The 18,814-nt window shown below is 36.0% G+C and overlaps 2 protein-coding genes across 4 annotated transcripts; one reads left to right on the plus strand and one right to left on the minus strand.

Annotated features, from left to right (window-relative positions):
• Positions 1-373: 373 nt before the first annotated feature.
• Positions 374-3,788, plus strand: Or-30 (olfactory receptor 30). 3 transcript variants are annotated; one of them, XR_016323549.1, is made up of 5 exons: positions 374-1,381; positions 1,451-1,550; positions 2,018-2,122; positions 2,210-2,458; positions 3,552-3,788. XR_016323549.1 is itself a non-coding variant. In XM_089729756.1 (5 exons), exons 1-5 carry the CDS (start codon positions 603-605, stop codon positions 3,603-3,605), a joined length of 1,209 nt encoding a protein of 402 aa, XP_089585882.1. In that variant the 5' UTR covers positions 383-602; the 3' UTR covers positions 3,606-3,788. The 3 variants fall into 3 exon arrangements, 2 of the variants coding, with proteins under 2 accessions (XP_089585882.1, XP_028030946.2); XM_089729756.1 differs by having other exon boundaries at positions 383-1,381; positions 1,436-1,550; positions 2,210-2,365; XM_028175145.2 differs by having other exon boundaries at positions 388-1,381; positions 2,210-2,365.
• Positions 3,789-11,542: 7,754 nt separating this feature from the next.
• LOC114243598 (arylsulfatase B) lies at positions 11,543-17,909 on the minus strand. The gene is made up of 7 exons (XM_028175144.2): positions 17,264-17,909; positions 15,713-15,872; positions 15,063-15,289; positions 13,674-13,779; positions 12,620-12,772; positions 11,893-12,549; positions 11,543-11,818 (listed from the first exon to the last, which is right to left on the minus strand). The coding sequence occupies exons 1-7, from the start codon at positions 17,360-17,362 to the stop codon at positions 11,607-11,609; spliced, it is 1,614 nt and encodes a 537-aa protein (XP_028030945.2). The 5' UTR covers positions 17,363-17,909; the 3' UTR covers positions 11,543-11,606.
• Between the last annotated feature and the right edge of the window lie 905 nt (positions 17,910-18,814).

Here is an 18,814-nt window from a genome sequence, read left to right on the forward strand (position 1 = left end):
TACACAAAATTATTGTTATAATTTTTTTAAGTTTCCATCCACAGTGCATTTCCAGAGATCTTTTTTACCACGTACCATCCGGCTATGGAATGAGCTCCCCTCCACGGTGTTTCCCGAGCGCTATGACATGTCCTTCTTCAAAAGAGGCTTGTGGAGAGTATTAGGCGGTAGTCAGCGGCTTGGCTCTGCCCCGGGCATTGCTGAAGTCTATGGGCGACGGTAACCACTCACCATCAGGTGGGCCGTATGCTCGTCTGCCTAGAAAGGCAATAAAATTTTTTTTTTTTTTAGTTTATACTATGTTTATTAGTATGGATAAAAGGTACGGTGACGGTATTTATCCGTGCGTGTAAAACAGCCTGTTAACAGTAATTACAAATACTATTTATAGTTTTTGCTTCATTGGCATTTATTACATGATGTTCCTTCATCGCTGAAGTTAACATTAAAATTATATTAGCACAATCATTTTGTCAGTTACATTTCCCCATGAATATAATCAATGTGCTTGTGAAGTTGAAGAAATTATAGGCGTGGAAAATATAGAAACACGGATTTCTCGAACAGTCGACCACTTCCAATGTCAATGAGCACATGTTGAAATGTCGGTTTCCAATTTGAAATTCGAAGCACTTTTCAAACCTACCACTATGTCATTGCATATGAATCGTTCGCATCCATCTATCAAACGAAATAAAATTTGGCTACTCCAGTTCATATCACTAATGACGCTTACGGCATTTTGGGCTACTGGACTAATCACGTCCTTATTATTCCACGATTTAAAATTTGGTAAATACATTGAATCAAGCAAGAATGGAACTATAGCTATGCTGTCATTTACAACCACTTTTAAATACAGTCTTTTGCTTTATTTACAAAAATCTCTCAACCGCCTCATTGCAAAAATTGACATGGATTACGAAATCGCAAAAGGCTTAACACCTCAGGAAAAGGTTACAGTGCTAAATTATGCTAAAAAGGGAGTAATTGTGAGCAAATTCTGGTTGTTCACAGCATTTGCAATAACATTTTGTTTTCCCCTAAAGGCTTTTATTATTATGGGTTACCGATTCATTATCAAAGACGAATTTCGGCTAGAGCCAATGTTTGACATGACATACCCAGAACCTATAGAAAGTTACAAAACTTCGTTTCCTGTTTACTTTATTCTATTTGTCGTGTGTTTTTTGTTTGGTTGTTATGCTTCAAGTTTGTATGTGGCATTTGATCCTCTAGTGCCTATCTTCGTGTTACATGCGTGTGGACAACTTGATTTACTTAGCCTAAGAATCACTAAACTGTTTTCGGACACAAAAAACCCGAGAATTATTGCCAAGGAATTGAAAGTGCTAATATCCAAGCTGCAGGAGCTGTACGGGTATGTTGATATTTGTCGATTAATCGGAATTTAATCGCTTCATTTTCATTTAAGTATTTTTTATTACAGCTTTGTGAATTTCATCCAGGTCAACTTTTCTATTTTATATGAATATAATATGAAAATTACCACAATCTCAATGCCACTAAGTGCTTTTCAAGTTGCAGAGGTAAGCTGATATTTTATATATAGTTCTTGCAATGACATAACTACGTTTTTTTCACAAAAGCGTTTTTAAAGTATATGATAAATATTGATTTTCAAAGAAAAAACAACCTAGTATCCTAAAGTGTCCAACTGTGTCTCTTGCACTCCCAGTTGAAACGGTGTTCGTTATGCTATATCCTTTTTGTGTTTTTATTATGGAATAGTGATTAAATAAAAAATAAAGAATCAGCACAAAATGATTTAACCAATCAAAAAATGTGCATAAATTCGAATAAAATTGTTATTGCAAATAAATTTCTGAAATATCTTAAAAAATCACCTATTTGTTTCTAAATATATAAAATATTTTTCTCCTTATAATTTATCTAATTTTCTTTTTGAAATTATTTTTGTATTATTATTGTACTTAAGTATTATTAGTATGGAGTAAAAATTACTATAATACTTAACGTTACTACTTTGTTTAAGAGTCTGCGGCGGGGAGAATTTAATATAGAGTTTACATACTTCTTTTTTGGATGTATACTTCACTTTTTTATGCCATGCTATTACAGCAATCTTCTTATGGAAAGGGTGAGTATTCATCTCAATAAAACGGCTAATTGAAATGAAATTACCGAGCTGTAGAAATAATTAACGATAATCGCAATATGCTTTCAGAGTGAGAATTTTCGATTCGCCATATATTCATGCGGTTGGGAAAACCATCATGATAAAAATATTCGACAAATGCTGTTGTTCATGTTAACCAGAGCCGCAGAACCGCTCGGTATAGCTACCGTATTTACCAACATTTCTCTCGACACATTTGCCGAGGTTAATACTTTTGACACGGTTTTATTAGCTTGATATGTATGTGGTTCATGAGAAACGTGTATCTCAATAATGACCCGGAGCTTGACTCCATCAGTTAGTATTTTCCGTCGGCATCAGTGCACCACTTTGGGAAGGCGGTACGACACGAAAACCCTCTTGTCGTGGCCGCCGGAAACTACATGGCCGATCCTGCGGACCGAATGGTAAACAGTCGACGTCGCCCTAAACACGTCATTTCGGATCCTCCCGAACCACTAACGGTGCTTTTAGGTACCTCAAGCACCGCTCACCGTTGTCGTCGAAACCGTCGCTTGCGACGAAGAGCTTGGCAAGAAAAATTAACCAATAGACACGGCCCACTGAGTTTCGCGCCGGATTTTCTCAGTGGATCGTGTTTCCGATCCAGTGTTAGATTCTGCGAAACACTGCTCTTGCTAGGGCTAGTGTTAGCAACGCCCCCAGGTTAGAGCCCCGTGAGCTCACGTACTCGCTAGGTTACGCTGGCATAGCCTCTTAAGGCTAACATATTATTTAGAAAAAAAAAAATGTATGCATGTTTGTATGTAACGGAATCTTTAAACGCAATTTTCGCCGACTTCACGACCGATCAAAGTAAATTGTCGATTATCTTAAAAACTTGCACACACATTACGAGTAGGAACGATGACAATACAATAATTTTATAACTTCGCTCTAATATCCTGACGAGTAATTAATAGACTAAAAAATAATTAAATTTTACTTCCATTTGTTATTTGAGCGTGTTTTTTTTTGTTGAAAATTATTTTTATTTTTATTATGTTAACGTGTGAATGAATTCACAGTTAACCCGGTATTCAAAGTTATCGAACCCCACAGATATAACAACGTAAAAGCCGCCACCCACCCACATAAGGTCTGAGTCTCAATTGTACTCTCAATACGTATAAAGAAGGTCTTCCCTTCCTGAACACTACTGCTTCGCACCAGAAATAGGCAGGTTCATGGCAACTACCCAAGCGGGCTCACAAGACGCCCTACCACGTAGTAAAACAGTACATATAATATAACAAATATAAAACTTAGTATCGTTTGTATTATATTTAGAAGCCATTACCCTTGAATCACAATATCTTGTTTGCCGCCTGTTTTTTGTCGTTGGAAGTGATTTTGATATTTAAATGTTTAAACTTTTTATTTATTTCAGATGTGTCGTCAGTCCTACACTATCTTTAACTTAATGAACGCTGCCTGGGCTTAAGTGAAAATTAACATTTTATTAAAAGCATCAGATTGTTTATAAAATACATATTGTACACTTTTTAGATTCATTTTACGTTATTTAAAGAACACAACATTATTTAAACGACACTATTAGAACTTGTAGAATTACTTATAAATAACTGTGTGTTTGTTGCTTTAAAATAAAACAGTTATTTTTATGTCCGAGGATTTTTTTTCGCATTTCTTGGCGGACTCGATGGACTCAAGACTCACCCGATAATAATTCGTTATTCGCATCGCATTGAAGCATAAAGGTAGCGACAATAATACTTTTGTATTTCAAACATTACTATGTCACTTCAACCACGCTGGTTCTGACCCAGCGGGGTATTCCGTAGGATAGACCATTCTAACCGGCGCCATCTAGGCGGGCTCCGGATAGCCTGCCGACCGAGAGGGCTGGTGGTCGTGGCGCCGACGATCGCCGGTCCGGCGTCCCGAGGGGGAGGGTGATGGGAGAGATGTGCTCTGCACTAAACGCTTCACTTTCCCCCCTTTGCCTTTTCATGGGTTCTGTCTCATGCGAGGTTCGGACGCGGGTTGTTGAGCGAACAGGAGGTTTTAGTCAGTTCGACTCCGACATGCCCCGCCTTCCATCCCCAGGGGATGGCGGAAGTCCGGCGATTTCCTCCTGACAAAAAAAAAAAAAAAAAAAAAAAAAAAAAAAAAAAAAAAAAAAAAAAAAAAAAAAAAAAAAAAAAAAAAAAAAAAAAAAAAAAAAAAAAAAAAAAAAAAAAATGTCACTTCAACATTACTTCAACATTCGTCGAAAACTACTAATCCAGTATTGCTTAATATTGTCGACAAAAAGAAACTGTCAACCACTATTTGTTACATTTTAAATGCCTACTTACTACTCGTATGTAGAACATTTTGTACCTACTGTGGGCCTCGTTATAAGAGGGGCATGTCATAACATTGGCACATCGAATCCTCCGAATCCACTCACGGTAGCTAGTTTTGGGCACTCCAAATATCGGTCACCATTGTCGTCGAACTCTTGGAGTACGACATAAACACAACCCAGTGACCTCGGTTCTTCGCCGGGTCTTCTTAGTGGGATAGCGATATTGCGATCCGGCAGTAGATTCAGCGAAGCATTGCTCTCAGGTTGAGCCCGTGAGCTCACCTACCCGTACACGCGAAGCTGGAATGTCCCTTAGCTTATCAACGTTTAGGGAGGGGGTAAAAAATTTAAAGATCAAAGAACAGTTCTGTTCAGAGCCAAATTACTGGTTTGCTGTTGGAATAGACAAGACGATAATATCAACCCGACAACTTGTATACCCACACTATACAGAACCATCCATTCGTATCCTAAGTCAACAGTATAAGCTACAAAATAAGGGATAAACGAAAATTTATTCAACCCCAAAAAGTCATAAGATTTACGAGAAGTCGTAAATGGAAATAGGGGCATTTTACAGGGTTAACACATTTACTGCTAACAACTTTAAATTGTCTTATTTCAAAATCAGTTTTCAGCAAAAATAGGTAATTATTTATTACTAGATTATGACCGGTTTTATTTGATAACGCCATCTTGTTGTGTCTTTAAAGCGGTTAGTTGCCCTCAATTAAGAAAAATAGTATTATTATTCGCCAATAGATGTCGGGAAGAGTTGATTATTGAAAACACGAATAAAACAACATTTTCTGAAAATAAATCGTAGCTAGATCGATTTATCGCCCCCGAAATCCACTGTATACTAAATTTTATGAAAATCGTTGGAGCCGTTTCCGAGATTCAGATTATATAAAATTGCTCGTTTAAAGGTATAAGATTTCATACCATTCCGCAAAAATAATAATCCACTAATTGAAAATGATGGAAAAAATAGTTTGCATTTAATATTTAAATCACCAAAACGGAATTGTAATACATGATAAATGTACACTGTTTATGAATAAGTGATTACACATCGATAGTGTGGATCATACACAATTATGCAAAAAAAAAACCTACACTAGCGAATATATTATTTCATAGTGTAAAAACAACTTTTATGCTGCCGTAATGTACTGTGTTTTATTCCAAATGTGTCTAGGTGAATAAAGCATACCTATTATACTATATTTAAAAATACATAAATTTTACCAAAAAAATAAATGAAATGTAGCCGACGGCAGTAAAGGAGTAAACCCTAATTGTTATCCGAGAGAATGTCGACAACACGACGTTCGCAATGTATGTACTAGTATTAATCACTGACCTAATATGACCTACACCTTCCCAATTCTAGAGCTGGAGCTTATTGAAAATAGATTTTAATTTATTCTAGGTATGTTAAAATTACTTATTTTCGACAAGTAGTCAAAATTATGTTGATCACTGCTAGCTCAAAAAATATATTTTTAATTGATATTTTCTTAGGTAAAAAAACTTTTTCCAACTGTATATTATTGTAGATAACGTAGATTTTCTTAGTTTGCAAACGAGGTGCAAAAGATTTAGCTTTAAAGACAATTTTACGCAACCGTCCTAAAACATTATTAGAAATTAAGGGTAATCAAACAGAGTAAATACCGGAGTTGTATGCATTGTGCGATTTACCGGAATGGGTACGTAAATCATAACTCGAATACCAGATGTCACACAGCGTATTGAATCACACAACTGTGACCGTTGTGAACTGGGTACACAGATACGACGGAACAGATACACTAGACTTCACTAGAGGATATATCGCGACATTAGAATAAGATTTTAGCTTATCAAATTGTAGATTCGAGATTGTACTTTAATCTAAACTATATACATATTTCGAACCATGTTTGGGATAAGATTTTCTTAAATCTATCTAAAATTAGAAATCGGTCAGAATACAATCACACGATTCACCAAACAAAAGCGGTCTTTGCGAAAACCAAATCTAGTTTTATGCTTCCAATGACGCGATAAATATTGAAATACATCTCTTAATTGGATATTATTATGTCACTCTGTTTTATGGTACACGATTTGCAATACATTTAAATCTAACTTAAAACCTATCTTTTTTATTACAGAAACCACTTTGTAGTTTGGTTTCTGTAACGACAATAATAGCGTTATGTTTAAACAAAATACAATTAAAACCTTGAATAAAACTGCTTTTACAATTTAACCTCGCGTATTTTTATTGTTATTTTCAACGATTCGAATAGTTTACAATTGTCGTGGTCAGTATCGATTAATATAAACTAATTAAATGGAAAGAATTTAATTTCCTCCTTCGAACCACCACTGTTAGCAACTAGTGGATCTAGGTAGATATAATATGAAACGACTTCACAGTTTACAATCTCGGTAACCTCCGGTTTTATTGATAAATTAATACATTAATAAAATTGACAAATAATAGGGGTTAAGCTATGAAATTGCCGTTCTATTGTAATAGGTACTTCGAATTGACATAGAACCTTCATAGTTTGAGATTTTTGAGTGAAACTTTCTTCAAATGGTACCTGTGAGGTTCTTCTTTTATAAAATGTGTAACATTTGATTATCAACTTTCAGTTGGTTTTTTTATTCAACTTAAACAAGAAATATCTATACTTCGAAAATTCAAGTGATTGTTGAATACGAATTCCGACGCGGAACTAATGCTGCAGAAACAGCTCGCAATATCAATGTTGCGTTTGGAGAGGGGGTTTTGGTTTAAACGCTTTCGTGATGGAAATTTTGATTTGAAGAAGGAACCACGTGGAAGACCGCCCACACATGTGAATAACAATGAATTACAAGAGACGGTGGAAGCCGAGTCCGAGCCAAACTACCCAGGAATTAGCGGCATAGTTTAACGTTACCTTATCAACAATATTGACTCATTTGCGTCAAATCAATAAAATAAAATAAATATTAAAAATGGGTGTCTCATGATTTCACTGATCTGCAGAAAAAAAACGCGTGTTGAAACCTGTGTTGCCTTGTTAAATCGATACAGAAATAAAGGAATATTGGATCGAATTATGACATGTGATGAAAAGTGAATTCTTTACGATAACCATAATCGAAAAATGCAATGGTTGACCCCAGATCAAACGTCGCAACAGTGTCCTAAAAATAAGCTTACCAATAAAAAGGTAATGGTAACTGTTTGGTGGTCCAGCATGTTGTTATATTCCAAATATTTTCACTATAGCTTTCTCCGATCTGGTCAAGCAATAACGGCAGATGTCTACTGTGCCGAACTCCGAACAATGATAGCAAAACTTGCAAGCCCCGACTCATGAATCGATCTTGACCATTATTGCTGCATGATAACGCGAGACTTCATACAGCACGAGAAAACGTTTTAACTCTACAGGAACTGCAATTAGAAACCATTCGTCACCCTCCGTATTCGCCAGACCTTGCTCCAATGGATTACCTTTTATTTCATGATTTGGACAATTTTCTATGTGATAAAAAGTTTTCTTCCCAAGAGGCAGGCTTTTTACTGGTGGTAGGACCTCTTGTGAGTCCGCGTGGGTTGGTACCACCACCCTGCCTATTTTGGCAGTAATGCGTTTCGGTTTGAAGGTTGGGGCAGCCGTTGTAACTGTACTTGAGACTTTAGAACTTACCTATATCTCAAGGTGGGTTGCGCATTTACGTTGTAGATGTCTATGGCCTCCAGTAACCACTTAACACCAGGTGGGCTGTGAGCTCGTCCAACCATCTAAGCAATAAAAAAGGTACTACAAAAGCTTTCGCACACTTTGTAGAATCTAGATCATCAGAGTCCTATCGCAAAGGCATACCTGACCTTCCTATTAGATAGTAACAAAGTATAGATAATAAGGGTAAATATTTTGATTAAATAAATATGTTAAATGAAAAAAAACGAATTTAAATTTTTCAGTACAAATCGGCAATTTCAAACTTTAACCCCTAATATTACATAAAATATTGCATGACCAGGCGGTTTCAGAGATGCTTCTTGTACGAAAGGTAGACATTAAAATAGAAATACTAAAAAATAGTAAGTAGAGTAAAAAAACATAACACATTTTTTTTTCATGAGTGTTCAAGAATAACAACCTGTCGAAAATATACTCCTCCGAATACTACATATCGTTCATATCATTGATACGTTACCAATCTCGAAAAACGCCATGTAATAACAAACACATGTATTATTTGACTGGGTCATAGACAATGTCAAATATTACCGTCCTATAAATAAACAGTGAGGAGCGCCGGTTTACGACGAAAGTTTTGTTAATCTAACAGGTACCCTTGTTTCCTGTGAGCACTCCAAAGTAATAAGAACTTGATGAGATTCCCTTGTTAATAAGACTACACTGTCATCTGCCGAGTTCAACAAACTAAGCTTCACGCAAACAGGATACTTATATGGAGGCCATTTCTTTATTTATGGTGTTTTTTTTAATTGGACCTGAAATCAAACTTAAGTAGCTAGACAGCTACTTAAATGTGATTTCAGGTCCAATTAAAGTAGAGTAGAGCTCAGTAGAGACTGAGCGCGTGTTTTTAAAATAAATATATTCAAATTACTTTGTTTTATGTTTAGTTTGGCTTGTGTATTATAAATTACATTAAATGATTTTGTTCCGAAAAGTTCCGAATTTAACAGCTCTTATGTAATGTTCTCTGCACCTTTCGAGCACGTTTTTGGTACAATTCACAACAACAACAACAAAACGATGTTATTTCTTCATAGTGAATGTCAGTGGTTAACATTTTATGAGTACGTGTTTCATCAGAAAAATTGGTACCTGCCTTCGGGATTCGAACACCGGCACAATCTCATCGCTAGATACTATAGGTATATTAGAATGCACCAGGCGTCTGATTCCGTAGGCCACGACGACTTCAGACGCTACCTTATACGGTGTATATTCTTTTTCATTTAAACATTACTTATCTAGTTGACTGGAACTTGCTACAGTTGTTGTTTCAACAAATGGATGTGCTTTAGACATTTGGCGATGATCACACAGGAGTGTTGCCGTATTTCACTATTAATGTATACAATCGATTGGTTATGTTGGAATTATTATACAGTGACCTAAGGTCAAAATATTATTACTATCTCGTTGAAAAGTGAACAAGCTCGCGGCTCATCTGGTATTGAGTTGTTACCGGAACCCTTGGATATATTAATGTGAATGTCGCCACCCACCTTGACACACGAAATCGAAATGTCACCTGTATTGTATAGCGGTAATGCTAAATCATGCAACGGGATTGCCCGATTGCTTCATGGCAGTAAAAGGCAGGTTAATACCAACCCGCGCCAGTACAGTATGCTTACAGTAAACCGTACCACCAATATTTGCCACTATTAGCTTACATTGAGTTTTGACTCGGATTTCAAGCGTTTGTTAGCAAACGAAGCGTTCATAATAGGCTCCCGAATTCCACTTCCCCAGCCCGAAGAAGAATATCTGTGCTCGTAAATTCGTGCAATCCCTCACCTGTCAGCCTGAAGCACCTCCGCCGTGAAAAATCGAGAGATCGCTAAGTAGAAACACTTTTTGTATGGTAATTGGAGTGAAGCTCGTGCGTCTTTGCCTTTTGCAATGAAATTTCTGTGAATTGGTAATAAACGTCATTTATCGTTTGAAGTAGAAAAAATTGAATTTATTTTTCATTTGTTCATAAATAATTTAAAGTAAAAAAAAAACATTTTGTATGGCTTCACAAACAAAAGTTGAATATTGTGATAGAATATTTATGTTTCATGTAGCAGCAACACTACATTATGTAAATGTCAGATGTCACTTGAAAAAGAAATGTCAAGAGGACATCTAAAAATGGATTTATAAGATGCTTAAAGATACAATTGTATTCCAAATAAAAAAAATAAGATTTACGAAGATTTTTTTTTATTCTACATAAATTAAGAAAAATGTATCTCTTACTGATCAGAATACTCAAACTATCCGTTTAACTATTGCTTTGAATTTTACAAATGTAGCATGGCGCGTAGGAAGGCAACAATGAAGATAAAGTAAATTCAAGCAAGGTTTCGCCTGCGGTGTATTAATAATTAAACAACTGGGTTCCGAAGCTCGCTGTTCAACCGCAAGAATAATTTAGTGTATCACAACATGACCTTTAATCCTACTGTAAATAAAAGTTTTATTCTATTCATTGCACAAAAAAAACTTTCAACATGACTTACGAGATTTCAAATAGGTAAGGATAACCTAAGCAGGTATATGTATACAGTTTAATTATATCATGCTGGCAGACGAACATGAATTTCAGATGCATCTTTTAATGGTAACTACATATCCAACCTTAGTATAAGTACGGCGACACATAATTTTTAATATTAAGTATATTTTTTTAAATAAGCTTCTTAACTTTTGTTTTTTATTTATAACACATGATACACTTCACGAATTCCTCTCTTTTCTTTAACTTTCTTCTAAACACACAGGCTTAAAAAAAAATTATGGTAAAAAAATTTAAATAAATTTAAATTCAATTATATGCGGGCAATAAAAGTGACCATTTTTTTGTTGCAATGTGCACTATGTGCGACATTACCCCCACTACACCAAAACCTTGCCAACTTACGTGCCGCTTACTTTAACAGAATACCAATCGTGAACAATCGTGAAGACATTTCTTGGCGTGTACAGAACAAACTCAAGACAAAGGGATACGTGCCTAATGCCGATTTATCTATTCGAACCTACCACTTCAAGTTTGCAATTTCAGCATTCTTGAAACACGAGCACGAAACTGTACCTAGTATTTCGTCTAATTTACAATTAAACGTATTATTTATAATTAAACTAGACGTAACAAGACAATAATAATGAACGCATTTGTCGAAATTCGATTTCATTGTCACGAGTCGGCCGTGGCCACTAAAAGGATACCACGAGTAGAAGTTTCACGGTTACTAGTTTGTTCATAAGTCGTTGTAATATAAAAATTACTATCGGTGTCGATGACAATGAAACGACAAATCCAACAATATTAAGTAATTTTATTTAAATATTTAAATAAACAATTAAAAATATTCAAACAGTACTATTTGAAATTGTCTGCAAATGTAGTCCAAGTGAAGTTGTGTAGACGAGGTAAAGATTCCGGATTTCTGTACAAGGGCACTGTTCTAGGTATTGTTTTAGATATTTCAATATGTAAACGTTTCAACATACTTTCCGCTATATCTGGATATGCCGCGGACAGATCGTTTGTTTCGCAAGGATCTTCTTTAATATTATACAAACAAAACTTACCTAAAAAACAAAAAAAAAACAAAATTAATTGGATCCAAATGAAGTGTAAAGCTTTTGGTAGATTCAAAACTTACTTTTATCGGGATAGCATATTTTATTTATTTCTTGATTACATTTCACTCTAATGTTTCTACGTAGGTTTACATCCTCTTTTCTAAAAGGTTTCCCAATATTTTTAAGAATACGATACGTTTTGCTCTTCTGGACAGAATCAGCATAAGATGGTGGGTCCCCTATCATCCCTCTGAGATTTTCTCCCTGATAATTGCTGTATTCTAAGGTCACTTGTCCAGAAACTAATTTAAAATCTTCAGATATAATAGCAGCAAAACCGGTGTAGTCGTCAATTTCATAAATTTCATCACGCCTGGAATTGTCCTTTGTGTTTATGTCATCCCAAAGATCTACGCCATTAATATCAAGAGGTACTTCTGAGCCTGCTATGCTCAAAAAAATGGGTAGCCAATCTGTCACGTGGATAAAACCATTCCACAAGTGGTTTGAATTATTAAAACTCGGACTCCATACAAGTCCTGTGGCACGTACGCCTCCCTCGAATGGCGACATTTTCAGTCCTCTCAGAGGCCAATTAGATGCAAAGTTCATAGCAACCCCAGAGGTCATACCGCCATTGTCAGCAATGAACACGATAACTGTATTTTCAAGCATCTGTTTCTTATACAAAGCCTCTACTATTTCCCCTACACTTTCATCGAGCTTTTTTACCATGGCTAAAAAAAATGGTATCATTTAATTGGTATATTTACCTATTATGAAATACACCCATAATTGAATGAATACCTGCATAAGTTCGTCGCCCCGTTAATTCCACGTGTTTCATACTTCGAACGTCTTCGGGTGGCGCTTGTACAATGGAAGGGTAATTTGCAGCGTGAGGCGCGTTATGGGCTAACATCAAAAATAGCGGCATATTTACATCATGAAGTTTGATAACTGAAAAAATCACAACCTTCATCAACTCTCTATACATAATTCGTAACAATTTGGCTCCTAAAAATCTGGTCCCAAAGAATTTAAATAAGGCTATTTCTGAAGACATCAATACACAAATGAACAGTGTTGACTTCATTTTCTTGTCTTGTATGGTACACGAGTATAGGGTCCATCTGATAATAAATAAATAATTATTATAAGTCGTGGGTTATTTGCCAAAATAGGCGCCATAACCGATCCACAGCTCTCAGAAATTTCCATAGAACGCTAAAGCCACACTATGTCAAATCAAGAAATGTACATTGAATGAATACAGTATTTTAAGGTGGCGGCGAAAAATGTTGCTACGTACCAGCGTAAGTGGAAACAATCTCAAATAAATTCAACAGAACACAAAAAAATAACGTTTTTTTGTTAGCTCAAAAGTCTAAAACGTTCAATGATCGACGAAACGACTTGAAGTGGTACCTCGAAGGTAAGTCATCGTATTTAAGGATCCCATCCCAGTCCAGAGAGGTTCACGGGTATAGTTACCGTGACCGTGACTTGACTCCGCGTGACAATGTGCTCTTTAAAATGTACGGAAGTAAAGTGAAAGACTTAGACTAATGAAAGATCGCTTCCCAAAGATACCCTTACCCTTACCCAAACAAAAATAGCATGTTATATGATAAAAAGGTCCTTCGACGTAGCGCATATACCTTCCAGGAGTTAAAATGAACTAAATTCAATTCTCCTTACTGTGAAAATCTTTAAATATGTTTCACAACAACTCACAATTTATATCACTTAATATTTATCTTATCAGAGCGCAGTTGTTTTATCTGATCAAATAATAACACGATGCACAGATCCCTCAACAACACACTTTCATGTAACCAGCACATAAAAATATTCTCACCAGATTTGGCTTCTTCAGTATAAACATCTGTAAGGTAACCTTCAACGTCCCAAGCAGGTGTTTCATTTCGAAATAATCCAAATCCTGTAACCTCTCCCGTGCTCCACTAAAAGACATCAATAAAATAAAGCCCAAAAAAATTAATTTGTGCTAATACTGGCGCTAGGGCGTCTTGTGAGTCCGTACGGGTGAGTACCACCACCCTGCCTGTTTATGCAGCGAAGCAACAATACGTTTCTGTTTGGAAGATGAGGTTTTAAAGCCGTGAGAATAGTTAAAATGAGACAAATTTCATGACTCAAAGAGGAAGCAGCATTTACGTTGTTGATATCTATAGATTCTGGTAACCAATTAACAAAAGGTGGATCGAAAACCCGCTCACTCATCTGAGCAATAATAAAAAAGCGTACTAATTGTACGATAGAATCAGAAAATCCAATTTTGAAACAAAAAACACATTTCATAATCAAATTCATGGAACAAAGAGTCTGTAAGTGAGCCAGTACACATAATTAAAACAAATGCTAGCGTCTGGGCAATATGAATAATTGAACCGCAGACATGATTCAAAAAGTAATTAACAGTCTGTACAAAATTAAATACGATTTAGTCAATTAAATTGGATAAAATGGATGCTATTTCTGAAAAAGTGGAGCAAGATCAGCATATCAGTAGTTACTACGTAGCTGAAGAATTGGGAATTGACCACAAAACATTGCAGTTTTGGCGCATTTGAAAAAAACTGGTTACATAAAAAAGCTCGATATTTCACACATCTTTAGCCACTCAGCAAAAATTAAGAGAGCTTGACTGGGAGATGTTAATGCATCCGCCGTATATTTCTGACCTTGCACCTTCAGATTTCCACCTGTTTCGGTTTCTTCAGAATTCTTTAGGCAGTGTCAGGTTAACATCACGAGACTGCCAAAAGCAACTGTCGCGGTATTTTGATCAGAAGCCCAAAAATTTCTATAGCAATGGGAGCACGTCTCTACCTACAAGATGTCAAAAAGTTATCGAACAAAATGGTATCGACATACCTTAGTTAAATGTAAATATTATTTTTTTTGTGAATTTTCTTAAAATATGCGAAAAAACTTTTTCCCCGGCCTATTATTTTGCCGTAATATCTTCCATTACGTTCTTATTAGTAGTACAGATGGATAGACATTCATTTCCTTTTATAATTTAGACTGGTTAGAAGAATAATAGCTATTATAAAACAATATAAGCTTTGCTCATGTGTTGGGTAGTGAGTTTTATATTGAGATAAATATGTATGTTCTCCAATAACTATCCTCACTCCTATCAAATAAAACTCTTCTTCTACAAGCACCCCTAGGGCAAAACTAGCAAATTAGTTTTAAATGAACTCAATCCAAATATTACCGTTTCGTCCAATGTGTACTCATAGTAGTCTACATATCCACCTCTGTGTCCGAAGTGACTGTCGAAACCTCTCTGCATTGGTAAATATTCAGTTCGTGACTGTCCAACATGCCACTTTCCAACCAAATGAGTCGAGTACCCCAACTCTTTCAAATATTGTGGCAATATTTTTTCCGTCGTCGGCAAACCTCTGTCTTCACTATTCGTTAAGGGGTATCCCTGCATTCCTAAAATAAGCAAGAGAACAGATTGTTGTAGAAATTGTGGTAAAAAAAGTTTTCATTCAACTAATATGTATACTTAAATTAAATGAAATTTTATTTAAAATTGTGAAATACTATGATAATCTTTTTGGTTTGTTATCACACTTTCATGTGCCGATCCTTCCAAATATTCAAATATGTAATGTATAAACAACATTTAGCTCACGATCGCGCAACCAAAATCACTAACCATACCTCAACCTCACTCGTGTTGAGACATAATATAGGAGTCTCAATTGCATTATAATTGGCTATGCTACTTTTGGATCTGGATCACATCATTGGCATATATAGGTAGGATAGTATTTCGTTGCCTCCCGTTTCCGTTAACATTTTTTTTTTGTCATTTTTTAGCTTACGGCTATGATAATAATCAAAACCAGTTACCGATTCGATGTGCATATTTTCCGGTCAAGAGAGCTGCCCTCGATGGTGTACAAATACAGTGAGTATAGTAGCGTCCCAAGGCCTTTCCAGAGTATGCCAAAAGATCGATGTTCGGAGTCAATATTTGGTCTGATCCATGAAAACTTACGTCGTCCCATCCCTAGTTTTTAAAATAATATAATTAGATAATAAGATTTACAAGATGACATATCTTATTACTTCTTGAGGGACTAAGCAAATAATTGCCAGACATCTTCTACCTTTGGAAAGGTATGTAAGGTCTATGCAAGACTATCAGGCCTACACGTATGCAATGCATAATGTCATAAAAAGGAAAAATCTGATGACGCGTATCACTCAGGTTGATTAACAGGTTATTTAACGCAGATAAACGCTCACCAGTGTCAAAATATGTTCTGAGGATCCCAAGTAATGATCTGAACTTACGTTTACAATGTCTGACTAAGTCTTTGTTTGATTCACTTAAAACTTTTTAGTGTTTCATTCTTAGATGTGGTAGGTACTCTATGTGCGACTTGATTTGTTTGTAGAGTAGGTGCTCAGTGGACCAGTGAGTGTGCCAGTGCCAGAGTGGACCAGTGTGCTCAGTATCGTTTAGGTCATACCATTGCTTTTTTAGAAATGAAAATCCGACATACTTATCTGCATTTTTGTTCGCGGTTTTAACATATTTAAACCTTAAAAAAAACAAGAATTCCGAATCCAATAGTCAAATCAAACGTTATGTAAAAAACAAAATTATTTATCCGGCTCTATAAGTTTAACACCTGATACTCTACACGTTATCACTAGGCCTTGTGCTGGAAACTGGAGCCAAAAATAATTAAAAGGAATTATTTATCGCCAGACCAAAGCATTCACTGTATAAATCGAAAATTAGCCCTCGGTGTCATATTTGAACTCTGGGTCACTAATACCAGTTTCTTGCATTCTACTACCTTCAAAAACGAACCGCCTGAATCTTCGGTAATAGCAGATTTAGACAGCGGAAAAACTGAGTATTGTATTTTGATATTCCCAGTCATATTTTCTAAGATAAGAGATGAAACTGTTTGATTTTATTTATTTATTTCTTAGATAGGTGGACGAGCTCACAGCCCACCTGGTGTTAAGTGGTTACTGGAGCCTATAGACATCTACAACGTAAATGCGCCACCCACCTTAATATATAAGTTCAGTATAGTTACTAAGATTTCAGTATAGTTACAACGGCTGCCCTACCCTTCAGACCGAAACGCATTACTGCTTCACGGCAGAAATAGGCAGGGCGATGGTACCTACCCGCGCGGACTCACATGAGGTCCTACCACCAGTAAAGAGATCCATAGTCCAATAGTGCCTTTACAGAGGTATTCGGTATTCTCTCAAGATCTTACATACTTCAAAGGGAATATTAGTATAGATTTTACAGCAGAAGGCCATGTCGTTCGCAGCGCTTGTATCTTGTTGCGACAATTACCACTTACCATCAGCTCAGCAGCATGCTCGTAAATCTTCGAACGGATAATCTTAAGTTAATTTCACACTTACCAAATCATCGGCAATGATAAGAACTATATTAGGAGATTTTTGTTGAGTCGAAGCGTTAACTATCCAATTCAGTATCAAGAATAGAATGGTGTTATACATTTCGTACTACTGCTACTTATATTTACTTTTATTTTCCAAATAAATCTTATGATCAAATAACAACCTACAAAATAGAAATTTTACAAAAAAAATCTAGGTCACTCAACACATTGTTTTCACCATTTCACTTCACTTTTCTGATTCTCATTTAAATCACAAAACATTGTTGAATAATGAAATCCAGTTATATTTAAAAAAAAGTAATAGAATGTAGCCCGATATATGTATTTTACATGTGACCACAACAGCAGCCAACATTATGTCTGCACACTTCGTAATCTGTTATCTCATTCGTTTTATGTAACACTATCAAATAGTATAGTGAGCCTCTCCTTACATAATTGGAGTTCGTGTACAGTCAACAATAACATTTATTTAACTACGATTATTATTAAATTTAGTGAGTACCCGACATTTCGGCGTTTTAAGTGCTTTTGCAAGCACAATCATTACGAAAGAATAAAAAGGTTAGACAAATTTGTCTGCTCGTAACATAGTGCCCGCAATTATTGGTTAATGCGTGGTGACACCAGTGACACCACTGCAAAACATGGTGAAATATCTGGAACACGTTAAATTAAAAAAACGTGGTAAGAACATGTTAAAAAAATTGTTTGTATAGCAAATCGTAACATTCATTGGAAATAGCCTAAAAATAAAATGCATTTTTTTTTAAATTATTATTAAAATAACAACTGTATACAATTATATTCATTTCAGTAATGCAACAGCATAGAGAAAACCATAAAAAATATACTCTCTCTCTCTCTCTCTTCGATCGGTTCCTCACTGCTGAGGATCGTGACTCCGTCCGATTTCGTCAACCAACTGTCTCCATCGATCCCGCCCTGCAGGCCGGTGGAGTGCGTCGCTGATAGGTATCCCCAGTTCCTCCACTATTTGGTCCGACGATAATTTACTGAAATTTACTTTTCTGAAAAGATTCGATGTGACCCCCTTTAAATAAAGATCCACTAGGTTGGAATCTGCACCAACACGCAAAATGTTGATCACTGTAAGATATAGTAGAGCAGTAAAGATGTATATAGATAGATATATTTGCAATAATTAAACCGGGTGTGAGGTTATACATCAAACTTTTTAAATTTCAATTGAAATTACTTTTTTGGATTGAGGAATTACTGGTGGCCTGGAAGCCTTTCCAGTTTCACCAAGACAGCTGGGTGAGCAAGGGCTCAGCCAGGAGGGGTGAGATTTGCTAACAGCTACCTGAGTTCCTCCGAAGGAGACCTAACAACTCAAGAGCAATTGCTTCCCAAATGAATCTACTACCGAATCATAGCTGAACCGCGACCCGCTGAGAAAATCCGGCAAGAAACTCAGCGGGATATGTTTGGGTTAGATTGCACGTCAGTCTTTTTACCCGAAGCCTGCTCCTAGTGTTCGAATTAAAGGCGTCTAATGGAAGGGTTATTGGATCTGATGGATCCG

The sequence above is a fragment of the Bombyx mandarina genome, chromosome 09, assembly GCF_030267445.1.
Source record: "Bombyx mandarina strain Sakado chromosome 09, ASM3026744v2".
In the NCBI taxonomy this organism is placed as follows: domain Eukaryota; kingdom Metazoa; phylum Arthropoda; class Insecta; order Lepidoptera; family Bombycidae; genus Bombyx; species Bombyx mandarina.

Coding starts and splice junctions, on each gene's coding strand:
- Or-30 (XM_089729756.1), top strand. CDS start 603: ATGTCGGTTTCCAATTTGAAATTCGAAGCACTTTTCAAACCTACCACT. Junction 2,123..2,209: donor GCAATCTTCTTATGGAAAGG/GTGAGTATTCAT, acceptor ATATGCTTTCAG/AGTGAGAATTTTCGATTCGC. Junction 2,366..3,551: donor CTCTCGACACATTTGCCGAG/GTTAATACTTTT, acceptor TATTTATTTCAG/ATGTGTCGTCAGTCCTACAC.
- LOC114243598 (XM_028175144.2), bottom strand. CDS start 17,362: ATGTATAACACCATTCTATTCTTGATACTGAATTGGATAGTTAACGCT. Junction 12,773..13,673: donor TACTGAAGAAGCCAAATCTG/GTGAGAATATTT, acceptor TGATTTTTTCAG/TTATCAAACTTCATGATGTA. Junction 11,819..11,892: donor AATATGCTATCCCGATAAAA/GTAAGTTTTGAA, acceptor TTTGTTTTTTAG/GTAAGTTTTGTTTGTATAAT.